Source organism: Cetorhinus maximus, chromosome 2 (assembly GCF_964194155.1).
Source record: "Cetorhinus maximus chromosome 2, sCetMax3.hap1.1, whole genome shotgun sequence".
Lineage (NCBI taxonomy): Eukaryota > Metazoa > Chordata > Chondrichthyes > Lamniformes > Cetorhinidae > Cetorhinus > Cetorhinus maximus.
In genome coordinates this window covers 111,823,606-111,839,497 of record NC_135880.1, presented here as the reverse complement: position 1 = coordinate 111,839,497, position 15,892 = coordinate 111,823,606, and the positions used below count along the sequence as shown (strand labels likewise).

Below are 15,892 nucleotides of genomic sequence, written 5' to 3'. Positions count from 1 at the left end.
CCACCCAAAGCCCTGCCAGAGTTAAAATCTGGATCCTAATTGATGTTGTAGCCCACACAGGGCAGGATTGCAGCTTCCCCTTCTTATTTGAAAAAATATGTCGCAATAATGCTGATCTCTAGCTTTCCTTAAGTCTAATGAAGTTTAGAAAAAAGCACATCTGTTCATGGATTGATATTTGATGTGCACAGCCCCTGAGCACCTTATTTTGCTCTTTTGATCAAACTTTGTCCTGTAAATATTAGACCCAGGAGAAAAAAAATCTTAAATAGCAGGGAATAGAATAATATGTGCTTAGCATGAAGACAAGAGGTAAATGAAAATATTTAATATAGGTTATGAAAAAGGAACTAACAATATATTTCAGATAAATTAAATGCCTACATTTTTGTTTATTTATTTATTTGTTCACTACTCTTTCTTACCCCCTCCTCCTTTCTAAGACATCAACTCATCAACTTGAGCCACAGTTCCATGGATGCTGCCCTCCAGTTCTTCAGCCTTGAACCAATTTTTATGTGTGAACCTTGACTGTGAACATTTACATGCTATTTGACACTGAGACATCATTGTTGTGCTTGACCCTATCTTCAGCTGATAGCCACACGTTTGTACTTGTAGTAGGATTTGCTGAAGTGGGAATTCCAGTTGAACTTTTTTCTGTTAACATGAGGACTCTGAGGTCAAATATAGACCTCTCACTGCTGCTTCAGTTGAGATAGGCTAACACAGTACAGAGCAGCAAAGGAACCTAGATTCTTCCTGGTGGTACATTTACCCAGTAAACCAATTAGGAAGGAAATAAAAAAAAACTGTTAAATTAATGTTTTATAAACAGCCTTAATGAGCAGCAGGTTGTGATCACTGTGAAGCAGACTGGGAGCAGTGTGAAGCAGGTCGAGGTCACTGTGAAGCAAACCAGGAGGAGTGTGAAGCAGGTCAGGATCACTGTGAAGCAGACTGGGAGCAGTGTGAAGTAAGTCGAGGTCGTTATGAAGCAAACCAGGAGGAGTGTGAAGCAGGTCGAGGTCACTGTGAAGCAAACCAGGAGGAGTGTGAAGCAGGTCAGGATCACTGTGAAGCAGACCAGGAGCAGTGTGAAGCAGGTCAGGGTCACTGTGAAGCAGACTAGGATGAGTGTGAAGTGGGTCAGGATTGCTGTAAAACAGACCATGTGCATCGGGTTTGGATCACTGTGAAACAGACCAGGAGGAAGGTGATGCAGGTAGGATTGCCAGGTAGGATGAAGAAAGAGAGTAAATTACTCTCATCATAGGAAGGCCTTGGGTTGAGTAACTGGTGAGCACTGTTGCTTTGTTTCCCTTTCTCCCAAAGTTAGTAAGTTAGTCTAAGGAGCTGGGAATTTTTTTTATAATAAGGGTTAAATAAAGCATTATAATTAATTTCTCTACATTTCAGTGACAACAGAGGAAGAGAAGTGAGTAGCTGGTAAGTCTTTATTTTTTAAACAGTAAGTTTTATCACCTAATAGAGGAGTGGCAGGGTAGCACCAATCCTTGGAGTGCACATCCTGTTCCATTTGGAACACCAAGATATTTCCTCTGTCTTGGATAACCATATGTGCAGGAAGTGTCATCAACTGCAGCAGCTCGAGCTCTGAGTTTCGGAGCTTGAACAGCAGTTGGTGTCACTGCACCACATCCATGAGGTTGAGAGCTTTGTGAATAGTACTGAATACTGATGAATGTGATGGTTCATCTTGAGAGCGGAGCCAGAACCAATTCCATGGCATCATGGCTGGCTCAGCTCTATAGGGGGGTGGGGGGGCATGAAGAAGACTGGAACAGCAATAGTGTTAGGGGAACAGACAGGCATTTTTGCAGCAACAGATGTGAATCCAGAATGCAATGTTACCTGCCTGGTAACAGGGTCAAGGATGTCACTGAACAGCTGCCGAACACCCTGAGGGGAAGGGTGAGCATCCAGCAGTCATAGTCCACATCGGTTTCAACAATATAAATAGAAAGAGGGACGTGGTCCTGCAGTCAGAATTGAGGAAGCTAGATAGGAAGTTAGCAAGCAGGTCTCAAAAGTGGTCATCTCCAGATCATCCCGGTACCATGCGCAAGTGAATATAGAAAAAGGAGGACTGAGCAGATGAATGTGTGGCTGGCTAGAAAGGGCAGGAGGAAGGGCTTTAGGGGGTTGGGACATTGGGATCAGTTCTGGGGAAGATGGGACCTGTACAGGCCGGACAGTTTGCACCTACACAGAGGTGGGACCAATTTCCTTGCGGGGTGATTTGCTAGTTGCTATTGAGGAGAGTTTAAACTAATTTGGCAGGGGTGTAGGAATCAGGAAATAAGAGAGGGGTAACAAGGTGCAAAGAAAATTGGGAGAGACAGATAGTACTAGAGTAGGAAATACTAACGTATTAGGTGAGTTCAGCGTAAGAGGGAAAGTAATAAAGTCTAAATCAGGTTACAGTGCATGAATATGAATGTGCAGAGTCTGGTAAATAAGATTAGTGAGTTGCAGATGCAGGTAATATGATGTCATGGCAATAACAAAGACCTGGCTCAAAGAAGATAAGGACTGGGTATTAAGTATTCCTGGACACAAGGCGTTCAGGAAAGATAGGAAAAGAAGGAAAAAAGGAGGGATGGTACTATTGATTTGGAGTACTGAGATGGTTGCCATACCCTGGCTGCACGGATGAAATCATTCATCCTTTATCTGCATTGGATGGCCAACCTCTTCTGTGCAGCATTGGCCCTGATCACCACTGCCATCGCGTACCAAGCTGTAGTGGTAATGTCGCTGCCCCTCCTGCAGCCAGAGCGGTGGTAGAGGACATCAGAGCAGGCCTCCATGGCATCCAAAGGGCGCTCGAGGGCTGCAGCCTGCTTGACTTTCGGGGCCATGTCTTCTTTGCTGCAGTCCTGGGCTGGAAGCACTGAGCATGGCTGAACTTAAAATATGGCGCCTGGTATGATGAAGTGGCGGGTGAATGAGAGCACACCCGCCATGGAAACAGCTTGCATGGAATGCATAAGTTTTGGATGATACGGCATGAAAACCCGCCATCATGGCCAGTGGGTAAATATGTCGTTTTACCTGCCGCTACCACACTTAGTACAAATCTGGGACAATTCCGCCCTATGATTCTATTCTATGATAATGAAGAGTTTTAAAACAATAGAAATTTTAAAGGAACCTTTAATATAAATGTAATAGCCTTAGTGAAATGTTATATTCTATCATATGTTTTATTTATGGTGAGCTGGATAATAAACTACCTTACTGGTATCATTTGTGCACTTAGACTCACAAAGGCAGTAAGTGAGTCTGTTATGCTCATCCTCTGTTCCAAGTGACACTTGAATTTCTTTTATCAGGAAGCAGTCCCCACGTCAAATCAAACATGTTGGTTGGAATCCTTAAGAGCTTGTGGTATACAATGAAGAGCCCAGCATTTGATTTTCAGGGTGACCCAGATCAGCAAGGAGGAGCTTTGATCATAGGGTCTGGTGAGCTCAGCTTGATTTCTGAGGAAGGTTTATTTTTTAGATTTTTAAAACAGTTAATTTCAGATGTCACAGTTTTGACAAACATTTTGAAGAACCTTAAACATCTTTGCTGTTTAACAAAAAAAACCCTTCAAAATACACCTACATCTGTTGCATGGAACAACTTAGTTGTTAAACAACTTGTTATCATTACAGATGAAAGTTTCTACTGTATTAAATTCTGCACTCTAATTTTTACCATGTTGGACTTTAGGAACACTGCATTTTAAAATAGCATATAGTATTTTTGCAAAGAAGCTATGTTGTGAGTTTATCCCTTTCACCCCAAACAATTATTTTCTCCAGGTATTAATTCATACTTAATTCCTCCTGGTACCTTTCGACAAGAGGGATGGACTTCCATTGGATTAGTCCATGATGATGCTTGGCAAAGTACTACAAAGTGGGACTTGAACCCAAAGCCTTAGGTGGAGACACTACTACTGTACCACAAGGCTCATGCTTAACTGTGCTTCCATAAATACTAAAACTCACAAAGAACCTCATCCAAAAAAACATTCTTAATGTGTGAGCCAAACGATGGGCCTTCTTTGACTGTGAGAACCACCAAAGGGATGGTCCTAGTCCAGCATTCAAACACAAGTACTTTCCAACAGGAGGTTGCTGGATAATAATCAAAAGTAGAAAACCTGACTGATTTTTCTTCCTCTTCATAGCCCAGGGACACTAGAGCCAGTTAGTTTACCCCCATTATTGCTCATGCTAAGATCAACTAACTCAGCATGGACCAGAAGTTCAACATGGGACTTTCCAGATCTTTATGGCTTAGTTCTACATAATATTTCAGTTGATATACCATATTTGAAAATTAGAAATGTATTTCATTTGATTGTAAGCCTTACTAAACATATCCATTATCTATTTTTATATCTACAGGAGGTGAACTTCACTTCAGTCATCTTGATTCAAATATATTGGATCATGCACCTATCAACTTATTGCTACAGCTGGCTGGAGGTCAAAACAGTGAACTTCATCAGTGAGGCACGGACAATTGACATTTGAAGTAATGATAGAAAATTGAAACAATGCAGGATCCTGTTCAACACACATACATATAACTCCCCAAACTACAACAGTTCCTGTATTTTTAACTAACAGAAAGAACGTGTTACCAACAAGAGTTATCACACTGCAAGTGATCTTCTATTTAAAAATATACATTAAAAAGTTTAACTTATTTGTTGGAATATTCTTGCTCTGGCATGAAGCACCGATCTCGTCAGGTCCATTGATTTCCATGTCTGAATTCCTGATACTCACTCCTGGGCCACAGATTAGTGAAAGCCAATCTATTGAATCCATTTGATTTATTACAGAAGCTTTTCTAACAATGTGTGGAATAAGAGAGGAAGATCTTTATGTTAGCTGGGTTTTCCAGCATGGGCTGGAGAACCTCGTTTTGGAACATTAGGAAGTACACAGCTGTGGTAGATCAAAAGTGCAGCACCCAAAAAACATTTCAAAAGACAAATATTATGAAGTAAGCCCTGATATAATAATTGGTATTTGTTTTATGGCATTGTTAGCTTGGTGATTGTGTACCCCTCTATATTATTTTCCCCTTCCAGACCTTTGTGGTCTCCACAAAGATGAGCTGTCAAAAGATTCATTGGAATTATTCCCAGACTTTAACCTATATTGCCCTTATGCTGATATGGGGAAGCATGCCTCATGCAAATAGTCCTTTGTCCCTGTGGGTCACTGCTCCTCTTTCTTTGATCTTTTTAATTCTTGCAAATTCACTGGAGAAGTTAGAAATGTAATAATTTTCAAAATGGTTGCACTTTTAAAATTTAGCATGTTAGGAACAATTCCTGATCTTGGGTCTTAGCAATGCTGGGCCTGTTATCTGCCAAGTAATTTCCCTCAGACCTTTACATACAGCTGAAATAGACAATTGGGAATTAGGTGTAAATCCACATCCCTTTACTGTGTGGCAGAAACTTGGTCGCAATACGCTTTTGACACTATAGGGACTATTTTCTAACATTACCCTGTTTGGGAGCCCAGTGTAGTGGTTATCACGGTCGCCTTACACGTGAAACGTCCCTGCTTTAAAGTCAGGGACTTTAGTCAGGCCGAAACATTATCGAAACTTGTTCATTGGGGTGAAGGGAAGCACAGCCTCTTCTACAATTCCCATACTCATCCTCTGCCCACCAGCTGGGAAGATGCACAGGAACACTGAAACTTTGGAGCAGAGAAGACTGGCCCTGAGTTGATGGACCATTCCTTCAAGCCTAAGAATTATGTAAATGTGTGCATTATTTTAAAAAATAAAGCTAGAAGAATTATGAAAAAACAGCATTTTAAAATGATATTAAAAAGATATATTTTTAAAAACAGCAAAGTTTGGAACTTCTAGCACTGTTGTCCACGGTTTTCTCATTGGTTTGTGGTGCATGAACATGACGGAATTCCCAAGTTTGTAGCCCGAGCAGTTAAGACAAAGTCAGAAAATTAACCCACATTTTCCATATCCAAAATTTCCTATGGCTCCAGTTCTGATGTTTTCTCTGTTGATAAATTGTCATCGAAAACTTTAGTAGCTAACATCGCTACATTGCAATACTTCGAACTAAGGGGCATTCCAGGCAATCAGAATTACACACAAGCCTGACTGTCTGGTCAAATTAAGATGATCAACTTGACAGGTAGGCGCATTCAGCATTCACCCCTAGTTTATTGCGTCCGCATTCACATTTCAGGAGGAAGGGGTAAACTGTTCAAACATTTTTTTAAAAAAACTATAAAAGGTTGCCAAGCCTTTATTTTAATAGTAATTTTCGAGGCCGACTATTTTCTAATGGAGCAAATCATGCGGCGCGGTTCTTCTTTGCTCCTTTTTGTTTTGTTGGAAGAGCAGATGAAGAAAAAGGAAGCGGCTCAACTTTCACCCATCTCTCTTGCCCGTCCCTCCTGCCGGCCTCCCGTGCGGCACGTCACTCAGAGAGCGCACCAGCCTGGGGGCTGAGCCCGGGGCTCGCTGCAGAAAACACGGCCAGGGGAGGCTCCCTCTCGGGCTGTGGATGGGGATCCGCCATTTACAAAGCTCAGCGCCGTGCCCGTGCCCAAGCTGATGTGAAGCGGGTCGCGTGGCGGGCTCTGGCCGTCATGAAGAGGAAGAACGAGAAGCGCAGGGGCTGTGTGTCGAAACGGCGCTCGGTGAGGAAGAAGCCGGAGGAGGAGCAGCCGGCGGCGGCGGCGGCAGCTGCTGCTACCGATGTTTACATCAGGGTGCAAGGTGAGGAGAGCAAATGTCATGGCACCAAAGTGGAACAAATCATTTGTTGTTATTGGTGTGTCTCAAATACTGGACTCCTAAAGTCCGATTGCTGCCGATGTAAACAGTTCTCTGGAAAAGGCAGCTGCTTCAACCATTTTTATTTTCTGTTGCTCCTCCAATTATTATTTAAATATCAAGAAACGGTCGCTCATTTATGGGAAGATTTATTTGCAAAGCAGAAATCAAACGAATCATAAATGTATGTATTTTAAAACATACACTTCCCACTGAATGTCACTGGACAATGGTTCACAGCTGCCAACCATGGCATTTTACCAGAACCCAGCACGAAACCAGCGAGATGGATTACAAGGCAGTTGAAAATTACGTGTGTGTTACAATAATCATTTGTTTTATTTACGTTGCCAAGGACGCGATTATCTTTTTTTCCCCCAAAAAGAAATCTAACTAATGAGTCTTCCGTCCGGAAGAGTTGTAAACGTTTGGCCATGGGTATTAAAATTGGGGCTAAAAAGGGATTGTCATCAGTGATTTCTGTTTCGGTGAAGGGAAAATCTAAGAAAAGCTGTGCGCCATTCTCATTACTGTGCATTTTCAGAACATACATGCATCCTGCTGTGTGTGAATACTATTAGTCGTCATGTGGATGTAAGCATTGCCCCAAAGTTTTTTGCAGTACTATTTGATGACAACAATTTTATCATGATTTCAAATGTAAGATGAAAGAATATTTTTAAAGTTTGCGAACAAAGGTTATTTTTAATGCCCCTGAGGATAATTTGATCGAAACAGTGGTGCCCGTTGAGTGAGTGAGTAAAACATTCTCAGCAAACACCAGAAGTTTGAGGTCAAATTTGCGGATTGAACGAGATATTCCACAAAACAGACACCCTGTGTTTGGTCTCCACAATGTAGACCAGATCACATCCTGAGCAGCGAATACACTATACTAAATTAAAAGAAGTACAAATAAATGGCTGTTTCACCTTGAAACAAACACTGAGCTGTTCCGTAATGATCAGGACTACAAATAGAAATAACTGTAATTTAGTAATCCAGACAATGTTACAAAGTTGATTGTTTTATTAGTCATCAGAACCCCTAGATTAATAAATATCTGAAAACCTGTATGAAATATCTAATGCATATTTTGCATTATATGGTTTCATTTTGTTTTTTAGTCTAGGTATTTATAGAAATGACCCTACATAATGCAAGTGATTCACAATAATTTAGGAAATTATCTGCTAGTTTGAATCGTGATTTGTAGCTGAATTTTTTTAAGGCAGTGCTGCATGTTGTGGTCTTTTGCCCAAATAACCTGGCACTCTTTATAGTGCTGAAAGATTTTGCCACCAAGACAATGAAAACCAATAACCAATAGCTTGACTGGCCAAAACCCTTCCATCACTCATATCAATTGCCTGATGGCTGTATGTGCACTCATTGGTACTGTGACTGTATGTAACTGTAAAGAATTTGGAAGGAAAATTAAGTTTTGATAATTGTGTATGGCAAGGGGCTACCTATATTAGTTACACAATTGCACATGTAAACTTATTTCACCAAATATTACCGAATATTATTACAGAAAATTCAAGCTGCATCTAACGTTCTGAAACTTGTGAAAACCGTGGGTTTTGGACAAGTCAGTTCCTAGAAATAGTGCAATTTATAATGGCAGCCAGGATCTTTAGAATGTGTTAAAGTGAATCCTGTTTTCTACAGTAAATGGCACATATGAAAGAAATGCGTGAATACTTCATGTAACATAATTTGTTAACAAGGTTATCGATTTGAAGAAAACGGTCAGATTAAGGATACTATGTATGTCCATAATATACACACTGTTTATACTGCTGCCATTCCTGATTCTGACATCATTGATTTATAGCAAATTTGGGGGAAAGACTGAGTGGGGTGGCCCAGTGTTGGAACCACTATTTCTAAACATCAGTAATTTGAATTCTGAAACTCAAGACATATTAGTTACATTTACATATACCAATCTAGAAGGAATATTTTCTTAATGGTGAGAGGCTAGGATCTGTGGAGGAGCAGATGCATTTCAGTACCCATATATGCAAATCACCAAAGCTAATGCACAGATATAAAAAGTAATCAAAAAAACTAATGGAATGTTAGCTTTTATCTCGAGGGGATTGAAATATAAAAGTGATGTGATGCTTCAGTTGTACAGAGCCATGTTTAGATCCTATCTGGCATATTGTGTCAGTTATGGGCAATGCTCTTGGAAGGATATATTGGCCTTGTTGGGGGTACAGTACAGATTCACCACAATGATTCCAGGGCTTAAAAGGTTAAATTACGAGGGCAGGTGGCATAAACCTGGCTGTGTTTAGAGGATTGAGGGCGATCTAATTGCAGTGTGTAAAACGATTAAATAATTCAGTAGTTTATGGTGGGAAATACAGAACTAGGTGGCATTAAAATTAGAGATAGGCATTTAGGAGTGCAATTAGGAAGTATTTTTCACACAAAGGAAGGGGGACGTTTGGAATTCTTTCCGCAAAAGGCTGTGAATGCTGGGTCAATTGAAGTTTTAAGACCGGGGTGGATACATTTTTTTATTACATAAGAGTCTGAAGGAATAGGGATCAAAAGTGGATAAATGAAGTTGAGATACAGATCAATTCGAATCTATTAAATGCCAGAACAAGCTTAAGGGGCTGATTGGCTTCTTCCTGTTCCTATGTCCCCAGGAGAAGCTTTGGAATTGAAGGAGGTGGCCTAGAAATTATGGAATGAGCTAAATAAAGTATGTTAGTGGGCCAAACGTTTGTTGTAGTATGCCTTTAAGAATGTGAGCATATCTCTGTATATAATCACTAGAAGGGAAATTATTTATGTATTGTGTGTTCCAGCTTTAGTTTCACTTTTGTTTTAAGCAGAGCAGAGAAAGCAACAGATCCTTGTGTTCCAAACATTATAACAATGTAAGACTATTCTCTTGTGCCTAGTCTTAATAAATAAACCCACAATGTGTTTTTACCCAATCCCTTATGAGTGATTGATGCCTTATACAGCAAATAAGTCAAGGACTTATATCATTATAAGAACACAACATGGTATGCAGTGGTGGTTCCTTCTACATGACAATGATGGAAGCTAATAGACATCTTCAATAAAAGCTGCAATATGATGGCAAGGATGAAGAAAGCTTAAGTAGAGGCATGAAATGATGAACAGCACTAGTGTGTGCTTCATGTCATGAGAAGACACACGATATTCTGGTCAGACTGCAACTAAGTTGCCGCATCAGAGAATGTTAAAAACACAGCATGGTGACTAAAAAGAAAAACTCTGGAGACACAGCATCAAGCAAGTGCTCAGACAAAAGTTGATAAACAGATGGAACCCTTGTGGTGTGATTGCAGCACATAGCCTGTCAGTTCTGTGAGTGAGCACGTTGAGAGGACCAGCACTAGGTTAGATCAGTCAGAAAGGCAAGTGGCGAGGGTGTGCGCTAGATCGATAGTGACCACGGGGCAGTAAAAACAAAAAAGAAAAAAAAGTCATAAAAATTAGGCCAGAGAAGGTTGTAGTTATAATGGGTGGCATTGGGAGTTGCTGAAAAATAAATTGAATGAAAACCAACAATGCAATTACCCTGTGGTGTGTTCCTGCCACAACTCATCTTTGTGGCTGAGCTTCAGAAAAGCACAAAAAAGCGGCTACAGCAACAGTCATCCCAGGAGCTGCAGCAGAAGGAAGGTCAAAGGGATATTGTCAGAATGTCCACAAAATTCCCCAGTTTGAATTGGGATGCAGCTAACCCACTACCTGAATTCAAAATTTTAAAACAGCGTACTGAGCTATGGTTTCTTGATTCAGGTGTGCTTAAACCAGACAAGCAAACCATAAAGATTTGCCTAGCAATTGTGAATGAAGATCTACATAGACTGAACACATATAGGTTGTCGGGGGTAGGTGGGATGTAGATTTCAGGCCAAAATCAGATCAGCCATGATCTTATTAAATGGTGGAGCAGGCTCGAGGGGCTGAATGGCCTACTCCTGCTCTGTGTCGTATGTTTGTAAAGGATTAACAGAAGAAGAGTTAAAGGATCCCCAAAAGGCATGGACTGCATTGGAAGGCTGGTTTAGAATCAGGTTAAACTTCCGTCTTCATCGCCTACAGTTCATGACATATCACCAACAGCCTGAAGAAACCATAGACCACTTAGTCAGGAGATGCAGAGAAAAGGCAACTTGTGGTGATTTTGTTGAGTTGGTGATTGCATCCTTTCCCTTGGAAGCTTTCCAGAAAGATGATCTAGACAAGCTCAAAATGTATAGCATCGAAGAGGTACTCAGGTGGCTGTAAGTTAGAAGAGACCATTGCAGGTCAACAAAGCTTACAAGACCTATGCATTACCCTGATTGTTGACACTTGCTAGAACACCCAAACCTGGCAACATATGTGTCAGGTATGCACTCCTACATGCACCAAGGAAATGTCCAGCATTCCATCATTTCTGCAAGGCACGTGACAGAAAGAGCCATTGGCAACAGCAGTGCACTAGAGTAAAGGCTAATGGAGCTACAGAGAGCCGTGCACTGATCCAACCAGACTGTACCTTCAGACAACAAGAATGACCATCCGGTATCCCATCAGAAACATATACCTGAGGTGATTGACAAACTAGAAAATGACGATGATGTGCACGACAAGACGAAGAGTGGTGATCACATGTTTCACACTGTCAATCTCATGCAACATGTAGATGCCATCACACTGTCGGAAGTGTTTGCCAAGATTCAAATCATTTGTCCTAAGAAAGTTGGCAACTATTCATTATTGGTCAAGATAGACACATGGAAAAGTGCAAACATACTACCTCAGCAAATTCTAAAAGACATGTATCCACAGACATGGAAGGCCATGGCAAATCTACTACTGCATAACTTCCAGCATACAATGGTTCATTAATTCCATGTGCAGTAATCCATAGTGCTGGAGTGCAAGTAAAATCAATCTTGGGTATCACAGATATTCTACATTGTGGAAACTAATGGCTAGTGATTGCACGTCTACCGGCATGTCCAGTTCTCACACTGGTAACAATCCATTGAACGAGTCAGATGTCACAAGACAGATTAAACTCAGAAATTACTCCTACTACCTCAGTTCATGACTTAACATTGAAATACCAGAATGTTTCAACAGGATTGGCAGTTTTGAGGGAGCTGCAACACTAGGCTTGCAGGAGAATTCAAGTCCATCTGTTGAGCCACCATGTAAGTGCAGGATCCACATACAAGCCAAATTGAAGGTCAAACTAGACAAAATGGAAAAACTTGGAATCATTAGAAAAGAGCACACAGATTGGTGCATCTCCATCACGTATGCCATAAAGAAAGACAGATCATTGAGAGCGTGCCTTGATCCACTAAGATTTAAACAGAGCTTTGAAATGCTGTCCTTACAAAATATGTACATTAGAAGAGTTAATTCAGAGATTTTCAGGTGCAAAATTCTCTCGAAGCTTGATGCCAAGCATGGATATTGGTCAGTACATCTCACAGAAGTCCCAAGAGCTTAATGCATTTTGTACCCCATTTGGACAATATTGCTTTCAATGATTTCCTTTCGGGTTCTCGGTTAGTCAGGACCTCTTTAAAGCTCACACGGACTCATCACGTACACCGTATCAGGATGCATATGTATCACAGGTGATATAGCTATTGTGGGAAGAACAAAGAAAGAACATGACCATAACCTACATTTTCTGATGCAAGCAGTATGTAAAGACGGATTGGTGTTCAACAATCTGAAATGTGACATTAATATACAGCAGATAGATTTCTTTGGTTCTATTAATTCAAGTGCTGGTATATATCCAAATCCAAGTAAATTGAAGGATATTCAAAACATGCCAACACCTCAAGATAATGGAGATGCTTAGGTCTCTTTAATTTCTTGACCCCATACATTTCTAATTTCGCTCAAAATCTTCATTGTTTTGAGAATTGTAGAGAAAGTAAGTGCCTTTCCTGTGGCATGAAGATGACCAATACCTCTTCAAAGCATTAAAACAAAAGCATCAGCATTGCAATTTTATGGTCCCAGGGAGACAACTACCATGGATCACAGAATGGTCTAGGAGCATGAATGCTACAAAAAGGCAAACTTATTGCATCTGCTTCAAAGTCTCTGGGCGGTATTTTACAACTCCATCGCGGCAGGTGTAGTGCCATAATACTTGACGAGCCATTCAAATGTCCACTGACTTTAGCAGGATTGTAAAATCTAGCCAGCGTAAAATTCCGCCCTCTGTCTATAATGCAACCCAAATACTCCCACATCCGAGTGAGAAACATTACTCTCAACGTTTGGAATTATGTTTCTTTTCGTACCTTCTTATTTGGAAAAAGATTTGTGGTAGAGACCAACCACAAGTCACTGGAAATGATTTGCAGAAAATCATTGATCAGTTACTGTAACATCCCTTGATAAAGATCCAAGGTTATGACTTTGAGATTAGGTATAAGCCAGGTAACTTGATGGTTACATTGGATTGCCTAACCCAGCAAAAACAGAAGATACATCCTTAGATCTACAAGTTGACTAGATCGACATCGAACGTGAAGATGTTCTCCAAATTGATGTGATACATTTTGTGCAAATGCCAGCAGCAGCAAGAAGAAACAGTGACAGAAACTGTAGAAAACCAACATTGAAAGATGACCTGTTTAAATTCAGCATGTCCACAAACACGTCAGACTATTTTTTTTAAAATTCATTCATGGGATGTGGGCATCACTGGCTAGGCCAGCGTTTATTACCCATCCCTAATTTCCCTTCTTCAGAGGGCATTTAAGAGCCAACCACATTGCTGTGGGTCTGGAGTCACATGTAGACCAGTAGATCTCCTTCTCTAAAGGACATTAGTGAACCAGATGGGTTTTTATAACAATCGACAATCATGGTCATCATTAGCCTTTTAATTCCAGATTTTTATTGAATTCAAATTACACCATCTGCCATAGCAGGATTTGAAGCCGGGTCCCCAGAGCTAGGTCTGGATTACTAGTCCAGCAACAATACCACTACATCATCACCTCCCCTTTTGGCCTTATAGGGACAAGCTAGACTTCTCCTGGGGAGCCATTTTTAAAAGCATCATACCAGAATCTATGCGACCTAATATTCTTCAACAACTTCATCATTCACGCCTGGGCATAGATCAGATGAGAAGACTTGCAAGAGAGACAGTCTGTTGGCCAGGTATGAACAATGACATTGAAGTCATCGTTAAGAGGTGCGAGGCAAGTCAAGAGAATATGATAATTCAGCACAAAGAATTACCGCTTCCACATGAAGTTCCTACCCATCCTTGGTCCAAAATCATGCCCGACCTCTTTCATGGCATTGACTTCATCGTCATTGTCGACTGCTTTGCCAAGTACCCTATTTTTCGACCATTGCATGATATGTCAAGCAAAACTGTTGTTCACACTCTTAAGTACTATTTTCAGTTTATTTAGCATGTCTGGAGAGATCTTTACGGATAACGGTCTGCAATTTACTGGTAAGCCATTTCATGATATGTGTGAGAAGTAATATCAATCACACTATTTCTCCTCATTACCCTAGATCTAACAGCCTAGCTGAATGAATGATTCGCACAGTGAAATCCCTAATTCTCAAATGTAGACAGAACAAGCAAGATCTACACATTGCAATGTTACACCTGAGAGCAACACCTTTAAGGGCAATTATTCCATCAACGGCAGAGCTCATGTTTGGCAGACCAGTGCTTACTAATTTACCTACTCTTATCCATGCTACTCTCTCAGAAACTAGAGAGCAAATTTTAAAACTGCAAGGGAAGATGACCAGCATGCACAATAAAAATGCATGAGAAGGATTGCCAAATTTACATTTGGGACAATGGGTTCGCATCCAAGATCCCACAGAAGGTACATGGCAACCAGCCGAGGTAACAAGAATTTGTTCAGAACCAAGGTCACATGAAGTCATTACACACAAAGGCACATTGATGAGGCATAACCGAGGACAAATCAGATCCATTCCATCTGCTCAACCACCATGTAGTCCTATTGCACCTAGGATAAGATCCCAAATGCAATCAGGAACAACATTCCAGAATGACAGTCCCACAGGTCACTGTGAGAAACCTCCAGACAAGGTTATTATCACAAAATCTGGGTGTACAAGCAGATTAACTTTATTCTTTAGAGACTAATAGATGCATCAGTTCCATGCAGTTATGTAATGGTAACTAAACATGAACATGTATATAGCTGTACTTCTTTGGAAGTAGGGGAAAACATCTTTAAAAAGGAAGTGGGTTGTTGTAGCCTGCCTTTAAGAATGCGAGCATGTCTCTTCATATGTCATTAGAGGGGAAGTGATGTATGTACTGGGTGTTTCAGTTTTAGTTTTACTTTTGCTTTAAGTAAAGCAAATAACAGCTCCTACTGCTCCAAGCTCTGCAACAATTTAAGATTGTTCTCATGTGCCGAATCTTAATAAATGAACCTACAATGTGTTTACCGAATCCTTATGTGTGATTGGTGCCTTATACAGAAAATAAGCTCAAGGGTTTATACCATTATAAGAACAGGACAACAATGCCAGATGAAATGTAATACAGACAAGTATAAAATGTTTTACATAGAAGGAAAGCTGATGAAGCAACATACTCTCTGAGTGGTGTTGAAATAGCAATGGATAAAGTTGTAAAAAATTTAGGCATCTTGGTGCACTCAAAGCTCAGCGTGTCCAGCCAATGCAAAACAGCAATGTGGAGTTGCGGGGGGGAGGTGCCTGGTTGGTGTTGTGACCCTCGTACCCAATCGCTTTGGAGTCAGCCTGTTGTATGTTGACGCTCAGCCAAAACTGACTGCAATTAATTTACTCAGTTAACTTTTCAAATTCCTGGTCATGATTGTGTTGCTGTTTTTGAGCCTGATGCATACGATAGTATGGCATTGGAGAGTGTTGTCGTGGCTATGGTGCACACACCTTGAAACATTAACTGTGTGGCTGTGTTAGATTGGGAGCCTCATGCTGAACTCTCCAAGGAGGTGGCCGATCTCCT

At 40.7% G+C, this 15,892-nt stretch overlaps 1 protein-coding gene across 3 annotated transcripts in view; it reads left to right on the top strand.

Annotated features, from left to right (window-relative positions):
* Window positions 1–6,428: 6,428 nt before the first annotated feature.
* LOC144696783 (dual specificity protein phosphatase CDC14A-like) overlaps window positions 6,429–15,892 on the top strand; it is a 187,523-nt gene continuing 178,059 nt past the window's right edge. The window contains exon 1 of one of the 3 annotated variants that reach the window (XR_013580243.1): window positions 6,429–6,798. Coding sequence is in view for 2 of the 3 variants with exons in the window: in XM_078568539.1 (XP_078424665.1) it covers window positions 6,669–6,798 (130 nt within the window). In the remaining variant the exon portion in view is untranslated. The remainder of the gene's footprint in view (window positions 6,799–15,892) is intronic. The other 2 variants (XM_078568539.1, XM_078568516.1) reach the window with 2 other exon arrangements.